Source organism: Ranitomeya variabilis, chromosome 2, assembly GCF_051348905.1.
Source record: "Ranitomeya variabilis isolate aRanVar5 chromosome 2, aRanVar5.hap1, whole genome shotgun sequence".
Lineage (NCBI taxonomy): Eukaryota > Metazoa > Chordata > Amphibia > Anura > Dendrobatidae > Ranitomeya > Ranitomeya variabilis.
In genome coordinates, this window is record NC_135233.1 from 1,088,951,448 (window position 1) to 1,088,974,052 (window position 22,605).

Here is a 22,605-nt window from a genome sequence, read left to right on the forward strand (position 1 = left end):
AAATAATTTTTGTGGGAAAAAAAATAATTTTTATTTTCACGGCTCTGCGTTATAAACTGTAGTGAAATACTTGGGGGTTCAAAGCTCTCCCCACACACCTAGATAAGTTCCTTAGGGGGTCTACTTTCCAAAATGGTGTCACTTGTGGGGGGTTTCAATGTTTAGGCACATCAGGGGCTCTCCAAACGCAACATGGCGTCCCATCTCAATTCCAGTCAATTTTGCATTGAAAAGTCAAACGGCGCTCCTTCCCTTCCGAGCTCTGCCCTGCACCCAAACAATGGTTTACACCCACATATGGGGTATCGTCGTACTCAGGACAAATTGCAGAACAACTTTTGGGGTCCAATTTCTTCTCTTACCCTTGGGAAAATAAAAAATTGGGTGCGAAAAGATCATTTTTGTGAAAAAATATGATTTTTTATTTTTACGGCTCTGCATTATAAACTTCTGTGAAGCACTTGGTGGGTCAAAGTGCTCACCGCACATCTAGATAAGTTCCTTAGGGGGTCTACTTTCCAAAATGGTGTCACTTGTGGGGGGTTTCAATGTTTAGGCACATCAGGGGCTCTCCAAACGCAACATGGCGTCCCATCTCAATTCCAGTCAATTTTGCATTGAAAAGTCAAATGGCGCTCCTTCCCTTCCGAGCTCTGTCATGCGCCCAAACAGTGGTTTACCCCCACATATGGGGTATCAGCGTACTCAGGACAAATTGTACAACAACTTTTGCAGTCCATTTTCTCCTGTTACCCTTAGTAAAATAAAACAAATTGGAGCTGAATTAAATTTTGTGTGAAAAAAGTTAAATGTTCATTTTTATTTAAACATTCTCAAAATTCCTGGGAAACACCTGAAGGGTTAATAAACTTCTTGAATGTGGTTTTGAGCACCTTGAGGGGTGCAGTTTTTAGAATGGTGTCACACTTGGGTATTTTCTATCATATAGACCCCTCAAAATGACTTCAAATGAGATGTGGTCCCTAAAAAAAAATGGTGTTGTAAAAATGAGAAATTGCTGGTCAACTTTTAACCCTTATAACTCCCTAAGAAAAAAAAATTGTGGTTCCAAAATTGTGCTGATGTAAAGTAGACATGTGGGAAATGTTACTTATTAAGTATTTTGTGTGACATATCTCTCTGATTTAAGGGCATAAAAATTCAAAGTTGGAAAATTGCGAAATATTCAAAATTTTCGCCAAATTTCCATTTTTTTCACAAATAAACTCAAGTCTTATCAAAGAAATTTTACCACTAACATGAAGTACAATATGTCACGAGAAAACAATGTCAGAATCGCCAAGATCCGATGAAGCGTTCCAGAGTTATAACCTCATAAAGGGACAGTGGTCAGAATTGTAAAAATTCGCCCGGTCATTAGCGTGCAAACCACCCTTGGGGGTGAAGGGGTTAACCATTCTAGATAAATAGCATCTTAACTTTATTTTACTGTTATGATTTTCTACTTTATCTGGCGATGTACATGTGTAACTAACACAATCCAGAACCGCTGCTTACAGCCAAGGTATCACATATTGTTTTTTTAATAACAAAAATCAAATAAGAGAGAATTGTGAGCATGCTTTGTAATCTGTGCAGTGGTCAATAGGCAGGGAAGAAGAGGAGTTGAGCTGTGACATCACCTATTGTGAATGGTGGATCCTGTGCTATCTACTGTATATAGAGATGTTATCAATCATTGTACAGGAGGAGGAGGTGAGCTGTGACATCACCTATTGTGAATAGTGGATCCTGTGTTATCTACTGTATATAGAGGTGTTATCAGTCATTGTACAGGAGGAGGAGGTGAGCTGTGACATCACCTATTGTGAATGGTGGATCCTGTGTTATCTACTGTATATAGAGGTGTTATCAGTCATTGTACAGGAGGAGGAGGAGGTGAGCTGTGACATCACCTATTGTGTATGGTGGATCCTGTGTTATCTACTGTATATAGAGGTTATTATCAGTCATTGTACAGGAGGAGGAGGTGAGCTGTGACATCACCTATTGTGAATAGTGGATCCTGTGTTATCTACTGTATATAGAGGTGTTATCAGTCATTGTACAGGAGGAGGAGGTGAGCTGTGAAATCACCTATTGTAAATGGTGGATCCTGTGTTATCAGCTGTATATAGAGGTGTTATCAGTCCTTGTACAGGAGGAGGAGGTGAGCTGTGATATCACCTATTGTGAATGGTGGATCCTGTGTTATCTACTGTATATAGAGGTGTTATCAGTCATTGTACAGGAGGAGGAGGTGAGCTGTGACATCACCTATTGTGAATGGTGGATCCTGTCTTATCTACTGTATATAGAGGTGTTATCATTGTACAGGAGGAGGTGAGCTGTGACATCACCTATTGTGAATGGTGGATCCTGTGTTATCTGCTGTATATAGAGGTGTTATCGGTCATTGTACAGGAGGAGGAGGTGAGCTGTGACATCACCTATTGTGAATGGTGGATCCTGTGTTATCTACTGTATATAGAGGTTATCAGTCATTGTACAGGAGGAGGAGGTGAGCTGTGAAATCACCTATTGTAAATGGTGGATCCTGTGTTATCAGCTGTATATAGAGGTGTTATCAGTCCTTGTACAGGAGGAGGAGGTGAGCTGTGATATCACCTATTGTGAATGGTGGATCCTGTGTTATCTACTGTATATAGAGGTGTTATCAGTCATTGTACAGGAGGAGGAGGTGAGCTGTGACATCACCTATTGTGAATGGTGGATCCTGTCTTATCTACTGTATATAGAGGTGTTATCATTGTACAGGAGGAGGTGAGCTGTGACATCACCTATTGTGAATGGTGGATCCTGTGTTATCTGCTGTATATAGAGGTGTTATCGGTCATTGTACAGGAGGAGGAGGTGAGCTGTGATATCACCTATTGTGAATGGTGGATTCTGTGTTATACGTAGGTGATACCTGTCATTGTAATTCTGTCTGTGACGATAATGAGATGACTGCTGACTTCTCTACAAGACAAGATGTATAAGGATTTTTTGCTATCAATAAGTAATGAATGTATTTACTAAACTAAATTTAAGCAATGAGTGATTTTCTGCTGACAAATCCCCTCTAAGAACATGACAGGCAGCGCAGAGCTATAACGACTCTGTAAGAGTCTGAACGGTCCATGGGCCAGAACATTCACGGATGATGCCCGGATATTCTGACAAGCACTTCTCTAAGAGTAAATCTGTAAAACTGCAATGATTCTGAATGGTTGGCATTGTGTCCACTTATAACAGTCATCACCCGTCGGACAATATGTATAAAAAAAAAAATATTTAAAAACAAGTTGGATTCTACTTTCATTAGAAATGAACAACTCTCATTCCTCTATATATGTAGTTACGTACCTGTGCAGACCTCATTATAGGAAGGGTTGGGTGTGTAACCTCCCGCAAAACCAACTTGGGTAGAATAGACGCCTTTCTTTGTCCAGAACTTTCTTTCTGCTCCCCAAAAACATCCCATGCCTGGAGAAAGAGATAAAAAAAAAAAAGAAAAAGTACAATTTTTAGGATTTTTAAGACAAGTGTCGCAGCTCCACTGGTCTACTATTACTATGGAAGCTCAAAGCCGTTGACACCCATCTGCCAACTCCGCCCCCGAGGAGTCAACACCGAGCACAGGAGGAAGCTGCTCCCCCAAAAAGATGAATATGCAAAATTAAGGTCAGCCCTTCATGAGACAATGGATCACTGGATCGGGTAGGAGATACCGCGTACATGCTTCCTTCCTCTATAGCATCACCCGCAGGTAAAATGTGGTATTACATGGCGGTCAAGCAAATAATACAAAAATGGGATCGGTACACCGGCATGGCCGCCACCTTTCCTAGTGACTTTAGCTATTCCTGGGGGTCCAAAGTGGATGCCCCCCAGATACGACGTCTACATGCTCTAATAGGACATGGATTGCTAAATTCGTTACTTCTGTAAAAAAAAAAAAGAAAAAAAGTCCTGAAAACATCTATTCACATAATTTTATTCAGCCTCACTTTTTACCTAATGTGATTGTTACATTAATTGAATCAATTAATAGTAATTTAAAAGACTCTTACATCCACCCTAAATCGCTCCCCCCGCTGTGATGATTAATTTCAGTATTTAGGATTTCAAATGCTAAACACACACACAAAAAAACTATAAAATGACATTTTATCAAGTATTAGCAGGAAGTGTTTTAAAACGTACCCACGGAGTAGAGAACAAAAGTGCAAGGCGAACAAAAGGGAGTGCGCCGGCGAATGATTGAAAAGTGCTAATGTTACCGGTACAATGCGGAAAACAAGTCTGATCGGCACTGTTCAGGAACATGTCGCATTGTACCGTCTGGAACATTCACAATGTGCAACAATCAGTGTATGAAAAAGAAAAACTTGGAACAAATAAAATACATAGGTATAAAAAAGGACAAAAAAAAAAAAAGAAAGGAAGGTAAAACGGCAGACATTGAAGCGAGGCAGACATACTGAGGACTGTTAAAAGAAAAAAAAAAAAGTAAAAAATAAATTGTAAACACATAAAAAAAAATTCTAAACATAATATAAACAGGAAATGAAAACAACACAACATATAGTACAAAGCAAATATATAAAATTATCAATAGAAATGGTTCCGGTCTTCTCTATGTGACAATAAGGGAAGTTACTGCCAGAATTCGGGTGATTTTCTCCCCAGAAAAAAAAGTAAAATTTATTGTTGGAGTTAAAATATGCAAATAGACTTTTCAGAAAGGAAGACGTCAGTCAGAATGTTTAGTGGCACCAATTGGAGATGACCATCCTCAAAGTTAATATCGTCCCTTTAACGAGCCTTGCCATATGACTAAAGACTAAGAGGCCAAACCAGAAACTCCATTTATCACTGAGACGTGTTTCGGGGTTTTTGCCTCCCATCAGTGCAGAGTTTGAGAGAACTGGTTTGGCTGGGTGAGAAACCTCTGACGGAATATCGAGGGTTTGGCTGGGTCCAACGAGGTATCAAGGGTAAAGTTTCTCTTTGTGCAGAGCGCCAAGCTGGTGTAAGGAGACTTATAGGCCTCTGAGTATTTAAATACTGTCAGAGAGGAAGAGGACTCACTTTAGAGCCACATATTGATCAACAATGGTGTGGCTTTGTGGGAAAGAGCGTGACCTAATATATGAGCACCGATTTGGGCCATAAAGTAAGTCAACTGATAGGTGGTGTAAACTTAAGCCGGCCATAAATATTGGAGGGCCGCTGGCCGATGATTTAGCCGATCGTTCAGCCGAGACTCACTAATGAGCCGCGTGTTCTTGTGTTCTCTATGAGAAAGAGACATCTGTGTTGTGGACTTATCTCTGAGAGAACAAAGAGATCGACAGTCCGAAATAGGACATCTCCACCAGACCCATTGGAGTGTCGTCCGAACCGGTCAATATCGGCTGCGGAGGCCGCCATTAGGCTAATGTGTATAGATGAGGTCTCAATCAGACATCTATTTTTCAAGTACGTGTTCTGTGAATGTTTTTAGAGGTAAGGAACAATAGATAAAAAAAATAAAAATAAATGATCTTTCCCAAGGGGGCGTTTTCCACAGCTAATTATACAGTGAAGTCTAAAGACACGCCCCCGAGGAATCTTGTGAGTCATATCTCCTTGCAAATACTATAAAAATTAGCGCTAAATATAAAGTGCCCATATCTCTGGAAATGTATATGCCGGATTAAAAAAATAAAACTTGCGGGGGGGGGGGTTGTGGGAATTTAAAAACAAAAACGAGGCACTTTTGACCCTTCTATTACTGTAAAGTGGTGGATTTTGATAGAATCTATTTACTTGTATAAATTAGTATAAAATGAAATCTCCTATGTTTCAGAGTTAATGATCATGTGGGGGGGTGGGTATGTTTTTTTTTTCAGGAGGGGGGCAAAAACATATTAAATTCTGTTAATTATAATCAGTCTTCCAGTAACTTCCTGAGTTGCCAATGCACAAGGCCAACTTGGAGGATCTTATTTATTGGATTTACCATTGTTATTTTTTTCATATGTATATATGATATAAAAAGGAAAAACAAAGCAGAAAATCCACTCGAAAACCTGCGCGTAAAATGTTCCAGCAAAAGATGGCGGCTTTCCTTTGTGCCTGACGTTAAATACCATAGTAACAGTGTATACGGGGGTTGGCTACGGCTTTTTTTTTTTGGCTCTGTGTGACACGGCATTATCAATATGAGCTGTTTTTTATTTTTTAATTGTATGACTGTGTTTGCACATTTTGTATGTACGAGAACTGAAGCGGCACTGCCGCGGCTGCTCTGCCAAGGACACGATGGAGGCGCGTGCGGGGAGAACAGAGGGAAAAAAGTTAAAAGATCCGTTCCTAGAGATATTATGTCATAGGAACTAAATAATGATACTATACTGTATTTAATGGAAAAGAAAAAGCATGATTCAATTATTCTGACGTACAATGCCTTGCAAAACTGTGCAACCCTTTAAAAAGTCCCTTGCGAAAGTCTTCAACATTTACTAGATGTCTAAAAATGTTCCGAAGGCACCAAAAATTAACAAACACTTCACTATTACAAAACTCCAGGAGGAAATAGTTTCCTAATGTGTCTTCTGCCAGAAAATTTGTCACCAGAAACTGTGCTGAACTTTTGGAAGTTCCCACCCCCGAAGAGCCTTTTGCAGCCTTCTGATTGGCCGGTGCTTAGTTTGGAGTTTATTCCATATCAGGCGCCACTTTATACTTTTTTTTGTCTTCTTTTTGTAGGCGTTATTCATAATCTTTTTCAAAAGAGTTTTCCGAGAGTTTCCGAAGAAGCCTTTGAGAATAATTTTAGGGTGGTCTCGCTGCCTGGAGACCATGGTTGGAGTCGAATGTTTTCCGAAGTGAGACATCAGAGAATTCTCGCAGAGAGTCCGCGCCTCCGGTGTAATTACACCACCTTCATTAAGTTAAACTAAACTACTAATCCTCCATCCATCCATTCTGGTGGAGGGGGGGGGCGACGTTATTAGTCCCACTCCGTCCGTCCCAATTTAGATCTCATTTCTTTACATCAGCGGGGGGTGCTGATAAAAGTGTGAATTCCTTATTTTTATTAAACAAAGGGAATAATTAATCCAAAATAATCACTAAAAATCGTAAATTTGCTATTGATCGACCTCTAAGCGGTTCCTTAAAAAACAAGGCGAAATACGGAAACTACTGGCAGTGGAGAGCGGCTGACCTTCATAAAAAAAAATTCCAAAATATTTTTAATTTATTTCATATAAATTCACAATGGTCAATATACAATCAAAGCCTCTTATCGATCAGTCAGAGCTGCTACAAAGAGGGTCTTCATCCTCTGGAGGACTAGATACAGTGCCTTGGAAAAATCTTCATACCCAGTGAATTTTTCCAAATTTTTCCCAGTTATACCCACAAACCTAAATGTATTTTATTGGGATTTTAAGTGATACAACACTAAAGTAGCGGGGGGAAAGTGTGAGGTGTAAAGGAAATGATACAGGGTTTTCTAATTATTTGAAATATCTTAATCTGAAAATTGTGCCGTGCATTTATGTTCGGCCCCCCTGAGTCAGTACTCTGTAGGACCACCTTCTGCCGTAGTTACTGCTGCACTCTTCTGGGGTCTGTCTCTCCAGCTTTGCACATCTAGAGGTGACATTTTGCTCCTCCTTCTTTGCACACTCGCTCGCGCTCAGTGAGATCGGATGGAGACGTCTGTGATCAGCAATTTTCACGTCTTGTCACAGAGGGTTGTTGCCCTACAGGAAGGTGAACCCTACGCACCAGTTTCAAGTGTTTTGCAGCACAGGTTTTCTAACAGGTTTTCCTCCAAGATTACTCTGTATTCAGCTCCTTCCATCTTCTCATCAACTCTGACCAGCTTCCCTGCCTCTGCTGAAGAAAAGCCTCCCCACAGCACGATGCTGCTACCACCATGTGTGACAGTGGGGATGGTGTTTTCAGGGTGATGCACAGTGTTCGTTTTCCACCAAACATAGCATTTTGCATTTATCCCCAAAAGTTCTTCTTTGGTCACATCTGACCAGAGCCCCTTCTTCCACATGCTCATTGTGTCTAGTACATGGCTTCTTACAAACTGAAAACAGGATTTCTTATGACTTGCTTTTGAAAATGGCTTCTTCTTGCCACTCTTCCATAAAGGTCAGATTTGTGGAGTATATGACTAATAGCAGTCCTGTGGACAGATTTTTCCCACCTGAGCTGTGGATCTCAGCAGCTCCTCCAGAGTGACGATGGGCCTCTTGTCTGCCTCTATAATTAAGGCTCTCCTTGCTTGGGATGTCAGTTTAGGTGGACAGCCATGTCTTCGTAGATTTTCAGTTGTGCCATACTCCTTACATTATCAGATGATGGACTGAACAGTGCTTGGGCTTGGGCTATTTTTTATAACCTAACCCGGCTTTACTCTTCCCCACAACTTTATCCCTGACCTGTCCGGTGGGCTCCTTGGTTTTCATGATGCTGTTTGATCTCTGATGTTCTCACACAAACCTCTGAAGCCTTCAAAGAACATCTGTAGTTATACTGAGAAGAAATTACACCCAGGTGGACTCAATTTACTATTTATGTGACTTCTGCAGGCAATTGGTCTCTCAGGATTTTATTTAAGGGTATCAGACTACAGGGGGGTTGAATACAAATGCACATCACAATTTTCAGATATATATTTTTAAAATGAAACTCTGTATCATTTCCTTTAGACATCACAAATACTTGCTGCTTTGTGTTGATATCACATAAAATCCCAATAAAATACATTTAAATTTGTGGGTACAACGTGAAAAAATGTGGAAAAGCTCAAGGGGTATAATAATTACTTTTTCAGTGCACTGTCAATGGACAATTAATTGATTTTTATGGGAATTGCGTCATGCCTAATTTCACCTGTGGTGGCGCTGCAGAGAAACCCAACACTTGTAAGGTTTCACCATAGATCACAGATGATCAGATCAGTCTTGAGATTACTGCAGGACAAACAGAAGTCTCTGATCATCAGTACATCCTACTGACAAGGTGAGAAAAAAGCTGGCGGCATAGCCCTGATATTGGTTAGTCCAGAATTTTCTCGATTTTTTTTTGTAGTTACTTACCAAATATCGCCATCTGTGTTCCTTCGGGAAATGGTTCGACCATTGAATTTCCATTGACGTGGTGTTTATCTGAAAAACATAACACAAAAGGTCAAGTAAGTATAGCGGTAAGATGTATGGATGTAATAAAAGACAAAAAACTAAATAATATGTTTTTATTTAACAATAGAACAAATTATTACAATTCCTGCAATCAAAAATACAGTAAAATACTGATGACCGTAACGCAATCGGGTCAGTAAGGACACATCAACATCTCTTTAAAAATAAATTTGGAATAGCAAACGAAAAAGTAATAAAAAAATAAATAAAAAAACAGCAAAAAATAAAAATAAAAAACAGAACAGACACAAAATACGGACAACAGTAACTAATATCCCACATATCAACAGATCGGATGTCTAAACTAAATGATTTCCTCACATGAATAAAAGAGATGTCTAAATATGCCCTCCCCTTACCCTTACTTGTAGGACTCCACATACTTGTAGGATTCTCCATAGTCCCATACTTGTAGGACTCCCCATAGTCCCATACTTGTAGGACTCCCCATAGTCCCATACTTGTAGGACTCCCCATAGTCCCATACTTGTAGGACTCCCCATAGTCCCATACTTGTAGGACTCCCCATAGTCCCATACTTGTAGGACTCCCCATAGTCCCATACTTGTAGGACTCCCCATAGTCCCATACTTGTAGGACTCCCCATAGTCCCATACTTGTAGGACTCCCCATTGTCCAATACTTGTAGGACTCCCCATAGTCCCATACTTGTAGTATTCCCCATATTGGACATAATTGTAGGATTCCCCATACCTGTAGGACTCCCCAATACTTGTAGGATCCCCCATAGTCCCAAAATTGTAGGGTTCCCTATAGTCCTATACTTGTAGGATCTCGCATAGTCCCATACTTGTAGGATTCCCCCATATTTGTAGGACTCCCCATACTTGTAGGATCCCCCATAGTCGCATACTTGTAGGATTCCCCATACTTGTAGGACTCTCCATACTTGTAGGATTCCCCATACTTTTAGGTCTCCCCATACTTGTAGGATCCCGCATAGCCCCATACTTTTAGGATTCCTCATACTTGTAAGATCCCTCATAGTCCCATACTTGTAGAATTCCCATAGTCCCATACTTGTAGGATTCCCCATATTCCTCACACTTGTAGGACTCCCCATACTTGTAGGATCCCCCATAGTTCCATACTTGTAGGACTCCCCATACTTGTAGGATCCCCCATAGTTCCATACTTGTAGGACTCCCCATACTTGTAGGATCCCCCATAGTTCCATACTTGTAGGACTCCCCATACTTGTAGGATCCCCCATAGTTCCATACTTGTAGGACTCCCCATACTTGTAGGATCCCCCATAGTTCCATACTTGTAGGACTCCCCATACTTGTAGGCTCCGCCATAGTTCCATACTTGTAGGACTCCCCATACTTGTAGGATCCCCCATAGTTCCATACTTGTAGGACTCCCCATACTTGTAGGATCCGCCATAGTTCCATACTTGTAGGACTCCCCATACTTGTAGGATCCCCCATATTCCTCATACTTGAAGGACTACCAATACTTGTAGGATCTCCGATTTTTCCTCATTCTTGTAGGACTCCCCATCTTCCCATACTTGTAGTATCTGCCATAGTCCCATATTGTAGGATTCCCATACTTGTAGGACTCCCCATACTCCTCATACTTGAAGGACTCCCCATATTTGTAGTATCTCCCATATTCCTCATACTTGTAGGATCTCCCATTTTTCAATAACCAAAACAAGAGAAAAGGAGGCATGCATAAAACGGGGATCACCACACAATACATTTTTCAAAAACCTCATTAAATTTTTATTAGAACAAGGCACAAAACACTGCATAAAGGTTTAAAAACATTTAAAAATGCTAACAACGAATACATTGACCCATAATAGGGTCATGCCCTAGTCAAACCCCACACCAGAAAATCACTATATATAATGCTAGAGCTCAATCACAGAAAAAACAATGTTGCCCTAGTAGGCAAATACATGTCCTTAGAGAAATAAAAATAATAAGGCAGACAAAAATGACAAGGCCTATAGATGAGGACTAACTACAGTGCAAATTCACATTTAAAGCCTGTACAGACAAACGAACGTGCTTAAAAAATATATATAAAGCACTGGATACTGGAGTTGTCTATACAACCTGAGCAAAGGACTTCCTACACCGAATCCCTGTGAGGAGCAATAATGCAATGCAAGATGAGCAAAGAGAGGGGGGATGACCAGGGCACTGAACGCCCGACGCGTGTCGCCAGGAACCCTGGCTTCTTCAGGGGCAGTGGATGCAATAAGAGTGCAAGCACCTTAAATACCTTAATAATCACGATAAGTCAGGGAACAACTGGTGTCCAGGAGCAATGGAATACCAAGCGCCACTGACGCCAGAGGAACCGGAAGTGACAGAGACAACAGCGCTTGCGCAGTGGCATAGATGAAGTCAAAGCTCCTGTTCAAAGATGCGCATACATTAGTTGATTGGACATCTTTGAACAAGTATTTAAGGTGCTTGCACTCTTATTGCAGATCCCCAGTAGTGGTGTCCGCCTACATTTGTTGTTTAAGATCTCACATTTTTCCTCATACTTGTAGGACTCCCCATCATCTCATACTTGTAGGATCCCCCATAGTCCCATACTTGTAGGAGTCCCCATACTTGTAGGACTCCCCATACTTGTAGGATCTCCCATATTCCTCATACTTGTAGGATCTCCCATATTCCTCATACTTGTAGGATTCCCCATACTTGTAGGACTCCCCACACTTGTAGGATCTCCCATATTCCTCATACTTGTAGGATCTCCCATATTCCTCATACTTGTAGGATTCCCCATACTTGTAGGACTCCCCACACTTGTAGGATCTCCCATATTCCTCATACTTGTAGGACTCCCCATACTTGTAGGATCTCCCATATTCCTCATACTTGTAGGACTCCCCATACGTGTAGGATCCCGCATAGTCCCATACTTGTAGGATTCCCCATACTTGTAGGACTCCCCATACTTGTAGTATCTCCCATATTCCTCATACTTGTAGGACTCCCCATACTTGTAGGATCCCACATAGTCCCATACTTGTAGGATTCCCCATACTTGTAGGATCTCCCCATACTTGTAGGATCTCCTATATTCCTCATACTTGTAGGACTCCCCATACTTGTAGGATACCACATAGTCCCATACTTGTAGGACTCCCCATACTTGTAGGATCTCCTATATTCCTCAAACTTGTAGGATCTCCCCATACTTGTAGGATCTCCTATATTCCTCATACTTGTAGGACTCCCCACACTTGTAGGATCTCCCATATTCCTCATACTTGTAGGACTCCCCATACTTGTAGGATCCCACATAGTCCCATACTTGTAGGACTCCCCATACTTGTAGGACTCCCCATACTTGTAGGACTCCCCATACTCCTCATACTTGTAGGATTCCCCATACTTGTAGGACTCCCCATACTTGTAGGACACCCCATAGTGTCATATCTGTAGGATTATTCTGGCGGCTTCACTATTGCTATAACACAACGAGAGGTGAATTGTTTGCCCCGATATTGTCCCTGAAGTGTGAGGGATATGGAGAATCCCTGCTGCGTCCTGGATCTGATGGGATTACAGCACATGTAGGAGCGATGTAAATAAACGTTCAAAAAACCCTCGCACGTTCTCCATCCCTTTAGCATGAGGCTCAATCTATTTTTTCCTTTCTTTTTATTAATAAAGGATTAAGGGCCCATTAAAACGTTCCTGGCTGTAGGATTACAGCTCCGCAGGAGTAACGATACCAGAGAAATGTTAATGTATAATTTAAAACAGATATTTTGCTTTCATCAATAAAACACCCCGGGATCTCCGGGATTCAGCGCGGAATTCAATTAGAAGAGATTGCGCTGACCTTTCTCCACCTCTCAGTGATATTGCTCATAATAATACCGCCAGCGACGCGTTTCACCGAGAGGCCAGATTCCAGGATCATTTACTGGATACACAATTCGTGGACGGAGCTTTTAATGGAGTCGTTTGATTATTTTTTTCTACTTTGTGGAGCTTTTCCATATAATAAAGTAACAGGCGGTTTTATGAATCCGCCAAATACGAATATATAGTGGAAGCGTAAGCCTGTCCTCTCGGCACATGGGACTCATCCGCGAAATATAAGAAGGGTGCATGTTCAGCGAGACACAGAAACAACAGCACATGAATGATGAAGTCAACTGCACCCCAAAAACTATAGCTTGTAGGCAACACATCCGAAGCAACGTAGGGTGAAAGCGGGAAAAGAAATTGCATTAAAGCTGATACTTTACAATTGCGAAAAGTATTTATTTTGCTGGTACACTGGGCACAGTCATGGGGAGCAGAAAAGGGTGAACCTCAAACTGTTCCCACCAAGCAGAAGCTACAATTGTCCACAATGTCTTGTGCTGAAAATTAAGATTTCCCATCACTGGAGCTAAGGGCCCAATGCTGACCCCTGATAACAGCCCAATGCCGACCCCTGAGAAAGGCCCATATAATTATCCTCCTCCATCATCTGAACAGTGGGCAGAACATTAGACGCAGATAAAAAAGTGTGATCCGTCACTACACAGAACACGTCTCCTCCAGAGGAGGTCTCGGCTCTGCACTTATGGGGTCAGCAGAGCGGTGGGGACTCTTCTGCCCTCTGCTCCTCAGCACTTGATCCCCCCCCCCCCCGCTCTGTGGCATTGCGGGGTCTCCACTTCGTGGCTGAATTGCTGCAGTTCCTTCCACTTCTCTATAATATCACTCACAGGTGATGAGAGAACATTTACGAAGGAAGAAATTTCATAAACGGACTTGTTACCCCAGTGGCTCCTATTAACGGGATCGCACTGGTATCAGTGAGCTCTGCACCACCGGCCGCACTGTCATGTGTTAGTAAAGGCAGAAGGCATGGTGGGGGGGCAGAGATTATACACCTGGGGCGAGGGGCCGGATGTTATACACAGAGGCGCCGGATGCTATAGACCGAGGGGCCCGATGCTATACATCGAGGGGACGGACGCTATACATCGAGGGGACGGATGCTATACATCGAGGGGCTGGATGCTATAGATCGAGGGGCCCGATGCTATACATCGAGGGGACGGATGCTATACACCGAGGGCACGGATGCTATACATCAAGGGGACGGATGCTATACATCGAGGGGACGGATGCTATACATCGAGGGGACGGATGCTATACACCAAGGGGACGGATGCTATACACCGAGGGCACGGATGCTATACATCGAGGGGACGGATGCTATACACCGAGGGCACGGATGCTATACATCGAGGGGACGGATGCTATACATCGAGGGGACGGATGCTATACATCGAGGGGACGGATGCTATACATCGAGGGGCTGGATGCTATAGATCGAGGGGCCCGATGCTACACATCGAGGGGACGGATGCTATACACCGAGGGCATGGATGCTATACATCAAGGGGACGGATGCTATACATCGAGGGGACGGATGCTATACATCAAGGGGACGGATGCTATACACCGAGGGGCTGCATGCTATACATCGAGGGGACGGATGCTATACACCGAGAGGCTGGATGTTATACACCGGTGAGCGAGAGGCCAGATGTTATACACCAAAGGGCTGGATGTTATACACCGGGAGGGCAGTATGTTCTACATCGAGGGGCAGATTGCTGTACATCGAGGGACCGAATGTTAAACACGAGGGGAGTTTGAGGGGCCGAATGTTATACACCGGGGGAAGGGGGGCCGGATGTTATACACTGGGGGGGGGGCTATGGGACTGAATGAGAAATTGGAATTAAATGACTACGATGTGTCCCAATACTTTTCTGTATTTACTGTTCACATACAAGGTGCCCAACACCCATCATCCATGATTGCCTCTTACGTCAGTCCTGTACGCTGAATCCGTCACCAGTATTTACCATTGGAGACATCGTGACGTGAGCTGTCAGTGAGGCCTGGGGATCGGGAACGAGCGGTGGCCAATGATGATTTCTCCGAATATCTTCTCTATTGAGGGTTACAACCATTTTCTTGCCTGAGATGAGTTCTTCCCTAATCTCGCTGTTGTGTCACCCGTGTCAGGTCCCTGCAGCGAGAATCAGCCGCCGATTGTTTGTGTTTGCAGGTAGAGGAGAAGCAGCCACCTCCCTACTTCATTAGAATGTGCAGCGCCCTCTGCTCAAAAAAATCAGCCACACAACCATTTTCACAGCCCATTAAACTGATTTTAATTGATTCTTTGTTCTTACATCTGTAAAACTGTCTAGATGAGAGTCACCGAGACAAGACAGCGTCCTTGCTTAGCCGCCCTTGAACAACCAAATGGGAAAAAAAGAAAGACGGAAAGTTTTCGAAAGAGGAAACCAAAATGAAAGAACAATTGACGATCACTAGAAAATACACAGTAACTGCACCAGCAGAATAGTCAATGCAGCCCTGGAGTATATATATATATATATAGCATCTGTTTTCTCTCAGAAAGAAATTGTAACATACCGTATTTTTCGCTTTGCAAGAAGCACCCCAAATTTGGAGGAGAAAAATAGGAAAAAAACCTTTTTTTTTAATAAATTGGTGGTGCTTCTTATAATCCACGTGTCTTATTGCTTACCGGGGGTGGTGGCTGCGGTGAAGCGGGGTCCCAGGGTCGCTGCTGGAGGAGGCAGGAGTGGAGCGTTGCTGCAGGCTGGGATGGGGGTGTGTGCAGGTGTCCTGTGCTGCAGGGGGCTCCGTCGACATTTTGTGAAAGGTCACAGCGACCCGGCAGTTCGTCCATGCTTTCCTGTGCGACGACTTCGGGAAAATGGCCGCCGGGAGGCGGCGCATGCGCAGATGGAGATCTTGAGACCAAGATCTTGACAGATGAGATCTCATCGCTGAAATCTCATCTCCCAAGATCTTGGTGCCAAGATCTTTATCTGCGCATGCGCCGCCTCCCGGCGGCCATTTTCCCGATGTCCGTCGCACAGGAAAGCATGGACTAACTGCCGGGGGGCACTGGCCTTTCACAAAATGTCAGCAGAGACCCTTGCAGCACCGGAGATGCCCTGGGCAGCAGCAGCGGACACCCCCTCATCCCAGCCTGCAAAGGTAACGGTGAGCGGTATATCCGCTTTGTAAGACGAACCCCCATTTTTCCCTCCCAAATTTGGGGGAAATAAAGTGCGTCTTACAAAGTGAAAAATACGGTACACTGATCTTCACTGTCCTAATAAAAGAATAGAAGAATCCAGGATATCTATAAACAGAGAGATAGTGAGGAAACACTTAGCTAACATAAATGAATTCAAGTCTCCAGGTCCAGATGAATTACATCCAAGAGTACTGAAGGAGATAGCAGAAAAAAATGTTGAACCACTCTCCATAATCTTTGAAAATTCTTGGAGAACAGTAAAAGTCCCAGAAGCCTGGAAAAGGGCAAATGTTGTTCCAATCTTCAAAAAGGGGAAGAAGGTGGACCCAGGGAACTATAGGCCGGTGAGTCTGACTTGTATACCAGGAAAGATCTGTGAACAAATTAATAAACACGTATGCAAGTACCTGGACAAGAATGAAGTGATTAACCAGAGTCAGCATGGGTTTGTAACTAATAAGTCATGTAAGACTAACATAATTTCCTTCTATGACAGAATCACTGACTGGGTGGATCAGGAAAATGCTGTAGATATAGTATATCTTGACTTCAGCAAAGCATTTGACAAAGTATCTCACACAATCCTTATTGAAAAAATGACAAAGTATGGAATGGACAAGGCAACTGTTAGGTGGATTCCTAACTGGCTTAGTGATCGGACGCAAAGAGTGGTCGTAAATGGCTGCACATCCAGTTGGAAGAATGTCTCAAGTGGAGTACCTCAGGGCTCTGTCCTGGGCCCTGTATTGTTCAACATCTTTATCAATGATTTAAATGAAGTAATTGAGGGTAAACTGATTAAATTTTCTGATGACACAAAGCTAGGAGTGATAGCTAATACTAGAGAAGGGAGAGAGAGGATTCAAAAATATATAAATAAACTGGAAAAATAGGGAAAAATGCAAAGTTATACAAGTGGGAAATAAAAATGAAAAAATCATATACAGAATGGGAGGAATAGAACTAAGCAACAGCACATGTGAAAAAGACTTGGGTACACAAATAGATCACAGACTGAACATGAGTCAACAGTGTGATGCAGCAGCAAAAAAGGCAAATGCAATTCTGGGAAATATTACCAGAAGCGTACAGTCTAGATCACGTGAAGTCATTATTGCCCTCTACTCCTCTCTGGTCAGACCTCATCTAGAATACTGTGTCTAGTTTTGGGCACCACATTTTAAAAAAAAAAGACATCAACAAACTGGAGCAAGTTCAGAGAAGAGCGACCAGAATGGTGACCGGTCTGCAAACCATGTCCTATAAGGAATGATTACAGGATTTGGGAATGTTTAGTTTGCAAAAAAGAAGACCGAGGAGACTTAATAGCTGTCTACAAATATCTGAAGGGCTGTCACATTGTAGAAGGATCATCTTTATTCTCATTTGCACAAGGAAAGACTAGAAGCAATGGGATGAAACTGAATGGGAGGAGACACAGATTAGATATTAGAAAAAACTTTTTGACAGTGAGGGTGATCAATGAGTGGAACAGGCTGCACGAGAGGTGGTGAGTTCTCCTCCAATGGAAGTCTTCAAACAGAGGCTGGACAGACATCTGTCTGGGATGATTTAGAGAATCCTGCTTTGAGCAGGAGGTTAGACCAGACGACCCAGGAGGTCCCTTCAAACTGTAACACTCTATGATTCTAGGATGTAACTCAGGGTCAGTAATGTAATATATGTACACAGTGACTGCACCAGCAAAATAGTGAGTGCAGCTCTGGAGTATAATACAGGATGTAACTCAGGATCAGTAATGTAATGTATGTACACAGTGACTACAACAACAGAATAGTGAGTGCAGCTCTGGAGTATAATACGGGATATTATATATGTAAAGCCTCATTCTAACGTATGTGTAACACGAAACTTGACAGCCTCATAGGAATGGGTAAAAAAAACTTAACATTTATAATGTCACTTTTCAAGCAGATTTAAGGGGTATTCTCAAGTGAGCAGCTCAAAATAATGCAGTCTCGTTACAATCTCAATACCTCCTATTTTCTAGCAGGGCAGGCTCTTTATGTTGAATAGTAGAACTATTGAAACTGTGAAAGCTGCCACGCTGGTGATATATAGCTACATCTCTTCAGAAACTGAGAGGGAGAGGAAAGAGGTGAGCAGCCAATTGCTGTATAGAAATCAAATCAATGGGCTGGAGAGGTGACTGGGATGTTAAGAGTTAACTCCTCTCCTGGAATGTAAGAATTGTACACTCTCGGACAGGGTTTGAAAGCCGGGCTCCATAGAAATGAGCTGTACACTATAAAAGCTCTCATTGTGGGAAAATAACAACAGATAGAAAAAGCAACTCAGCTACAAACTCCCAATGTTCATGCTGTCTTACTAATTAAAGCAATTTAAGAACTTGAGAACACCCACTTCATTATAAAAGCTGAATAACCACCACAGTCTATTGAAAGGCCAGAGACAAGGACACTATGTGGTTGCAAAGAAAAGTGAGTGATTCCTCCACTATCCAAAGCAGTCATCTGGACTATGTTGTCTGATTAACATTTGTCTATATGGTTAATAAGTTTACCATTAATTTACATTCACAAACCTACTTGCTTCTGCTCTTCTTTCGGAACACTCTTCCCAACAACCCTCCACTGCATGTTTGCTAAATGCACAGTTCCACAAAAGAGTTAACAGAGATCATTCATTCATAATCTTCCCTTTTGATGCTCGTTCTTCCTAATCTGTACCCAACTTTCATCTGGACCCTTGGAGACCCAATAGGTAATTACCATCCACCTCTCTCTGCCTGTTCCACTCCATTAGATCAGGCACCGATGACTCAAGAGATGTGAGACTTACACAAGAACAGGCCCATGTTATAGAGCCCACAAGGAAACCACACAAAAGATCATCTACCAAGATGTTACCCTCACACCACTGAGAGGGACCTTTCCTCTTTTCTGTCTTTAATGTAGGATCATTCCGCTTTAGACTCTCATTGATTTGAGGAGATACTATTTGGAATTTGTCAGCAAATTGTTGGGTTCCTTCCCTTAATGATGAAGAGCTCCACTGCTAAGCCAGGAGGTGTCACTTCTTAAGCTTTGACCCCCCCTCCACGTTCCTGCTGTTCTTTTTAGATGGTCCCTTCATTACACTCCTGGTTCTGAGGTTTTCTCCAAAACTGGTTAATGAAGACACTTTTAAGGAGGATGTCCACTTTGAGCACATTGTGGTCAAATTGCCCTAAACTGTTGGGTACAGATATAAGCTATCATAAATACTGGAGATGAGTGGATTAATTCACGGCACTTGGATCCAGTATCCACATCAGTAGCCACATCGCAAAAATAATGCCTCATCAGAATCAAGTGGTGGCCAGGCATGGACAACACCGCTCAATTCATTCTCTATAGGGCTGATGGAAATATCCGAGTACAGATGAGAGGGAACTTTTCTATTTTCTGCTCTTAACGTGAAGATCATTCCATTTTTGGGGGGATTCAATTTTGAAATTTCTCAGCAAATCATTAGGCTTCATCCCATTAATGATGAAATGCTCCACTCAGAGCTTCGTAACTCCTGAGCCTGGAGGTGTCACTTTTTAAACTTTGACCCATTCTCTTTTTGTATGGTCCTCGTTTTGAGGTCTTCTCTAAAACTGGTTAATGAAGACACTTCTATAGAGGTTGTCCACTTTGCTTATATTTGGACGCAGAAGTTTAGGGCAATTTGACAAGAATGTGGTCAATCATGATTACTAGAGAGGAGCGGATCGATTGGCGGCACTAGGATCCGGCATCCAGGTCATTGGTCAAGTTGCACAGAGGACGTGGTGCCAGATCTGACAAATCAAATGTTGCAGCGGGGACGCCGGTGGGTAAGAAATTCACAGGTCTCCCAGCTATCATACGTAACACGGCTCCAATCATTCTCTTGGGGGTGTCCGGAGAAATACGAGTGCAGCGCTGGCTAACTTCAGTAGTCCCATGGAGAAAAAAATGGAAGAGTAGTGAGCTCGATTATGGTCACTTCATTATCTTCCTGGTTTTGAGGTATTCTTGAAAACTGGTTAATGAAGGCACTTCTACAGAGGTTGTCCACTTTGACCACATTCTGGTCAAAATGCCCTATACTTTTGTGTCCAAATATAAGCAATCATGATTACTAGAGAGGAGTGGATCGATTAGCGACACTACGATCCAGCGACCAAGTCAGTGGTCACGTCGCAGAGATGACGTGGCGCCAGCCCTGACATCAAATGTTGCATCGGGGATGCCGGTAGGTAAGAAATTCAAGGACCTCTCAACTATCATGCGCAACACAGCTCCAATCATTCTCTATGGGGTGTCCGGAGAAATACGAGTGCAGCGCTGGCTATCTTCAGTACTCCCATAGAGAAAAAAATGGAAGAGTAGGGAGCATGCACGTCCACAACTCGATTCTGGTTGGGCATTATCAGAGCCCCATTTTGGGATCGTGGAGATTTAAAATTTTTTTTATTTAAAGTAAATATTGTTTCACTATTATTGGTAAAGTGGGAGACTGACTCTTCATAATACTACGGTATTATATATGACACATGAAAAGTGGGGTGGCGTGTCACAGATTTTGCATTGGCTCCACAATCTTAAATCACGCCTCTTATACACAGTAGTCGGAATTTGAAAACGCGGTTTTACAATTATTAAACGCCCGGAGATCTGCAGATTATTTTTGCTGAACCAGTTTAACACAGAACCGTATTGTTGCATATTGTGCAAACACAATCACCGGGCAGGCACACAACGTCCTAGAGAGCTGATTGTCTGCTGAAAATCGCTCTCTTTTCAGCGAACACATTCTCTTTTTTTTCAGGTACTTCACTTATCAAAAACATTCAGGAAATCAACATTATTAGATTATCCTGTACAGAATGAAAGCTGTGTCAAAATCCAAGCCTCTGCTGCCCTCAAAAGGCTTAATTTAACAAATCTGGAAAATACGGTATCTGTAATACCGCACAGAAATCACCAGGTCTAGAATAGTGAACACATAATGATGCAGAATTAAAAGCACGTTTACTAAGAAAGCAAGAAATCAACCAAAATGTAAAAATGGGTTAACTATAAATTACATAATGTAAAGAGAACAAGTCAAATCAGACAGACAAATTGTATCTTGTTACACTCTTGTACATAGGAGCAGTATTATAGTAGTTATATTCTTGTACATAGGGGGCAGTATTATAGTAGTTATACTCTTGTACATAGGAGCACTATTATAGTAGTTATATTCTTGTACATAGGGGCAGTATTATAGTAGTTATATTCTTGTACATAGGGGCAGTATTATAGTAGTTATATTCTTGTACATAGGGGCAGTATTATAGTAGTTATATTCTTGTACATAGGGGCAGTATTATAGTAGTTATATTCTTGTACATAGGGGCAGTATTATAGTAGTTATATTCTTGTACATAGGAGCAGTATTATAGTAGTTATATTCTTGTACATAGGGATCAGTATTATAGTAGTTATATTCTTGTATATAGGGGCAGTATTATAGTAGTTATATTCCTGTACATAGGGAGCAGTATTATAGTAGTTATATTCTTGTACATTGGAGCAGTATTATAGTAGTTATATTCTTGTACATAGGGGCAGTATTATAGTAGTTATATTCTTGTACATAGGAGCAGTATTATAGTAGTTATATTCTTGTACATAGGAGCAGTATTATAGTAGTTATATTCTTGTACATAGGAGCAGTATTATAGTAGTTATATTCTTGTATATAGGAGCAGTATTATAGTAGTTATATTCTTGTACATAGGAGCAGTATTATAGTAGTTATATTCTTGTACATAGGGGCAGTATTATAGTAGTTATATTCTTGTACATAGGAGCAGTATTATAGTAGTTATATTCTTGTACATAGGAGCAGTATTATAGTAGTTATATTCTTGTACATAGGAGCAGTATTATAGTAGTTATATTCTTGTATATAGGAGCAGTATTATAGTAGTTATATTCTTGTACATAGGAGCAGTATTATAGTAGTTATATTCTTGTACATAGGAGCAGTATTATAGTAGTTATATTCTTGTACATAGGAGCAGTATTATAGTAGTTATATTCTTGTACATAGGGGGCAGTATTATAGTAGTTATATTCTTGTACATAGGAGCAGTATTATAGTAGTTATATTCTTGTACATAGGAGCAGTATTATAGTAGTTATATTCTTGTACATAGGGGCAGTATTATAGTAGTTATATTCTTGTACATAGGGGCAGTATTATAGTAGTTATATTCTTGTACATAGGAGCAGTATTATAGTAGTTATAT

At 41.7% G+C, this 22,605-nt stretch overlaps 1 protein-coding gene across 8 annotated transcripts in view; it reads right to left on the minus strand.

Moving 5' to 3' along the window:
* Nucleotides 1-22,605, minus strand: part of MSRA (methionine sulfoxide reductase A) — a 283,315-nt gene that overhangs the window by 139,456 nt on the left and 121,254 nt on the right. For all 8 annotated transcript variants that reach the window (XM_077291721.1, XM_077291722.1, XM_077291720.1 and 5 more), the window contains 2 exons: nucleotides 9,117-9,185; nucleotides 3,370-3,489 (listed from right to left, as the gene is read on the minus strand). In XM_077291721.1, the coding sequence (XP_077147836.1) occupies nucleotides 3,370-3,489; nucleotides 9,117-9,185 (189 nt within the window). The remainder of the gene's footprint in view (nucleotides 1-3,369; nucleotides 3,490-9,116; nucleotides 9,186-22,605) is intronic.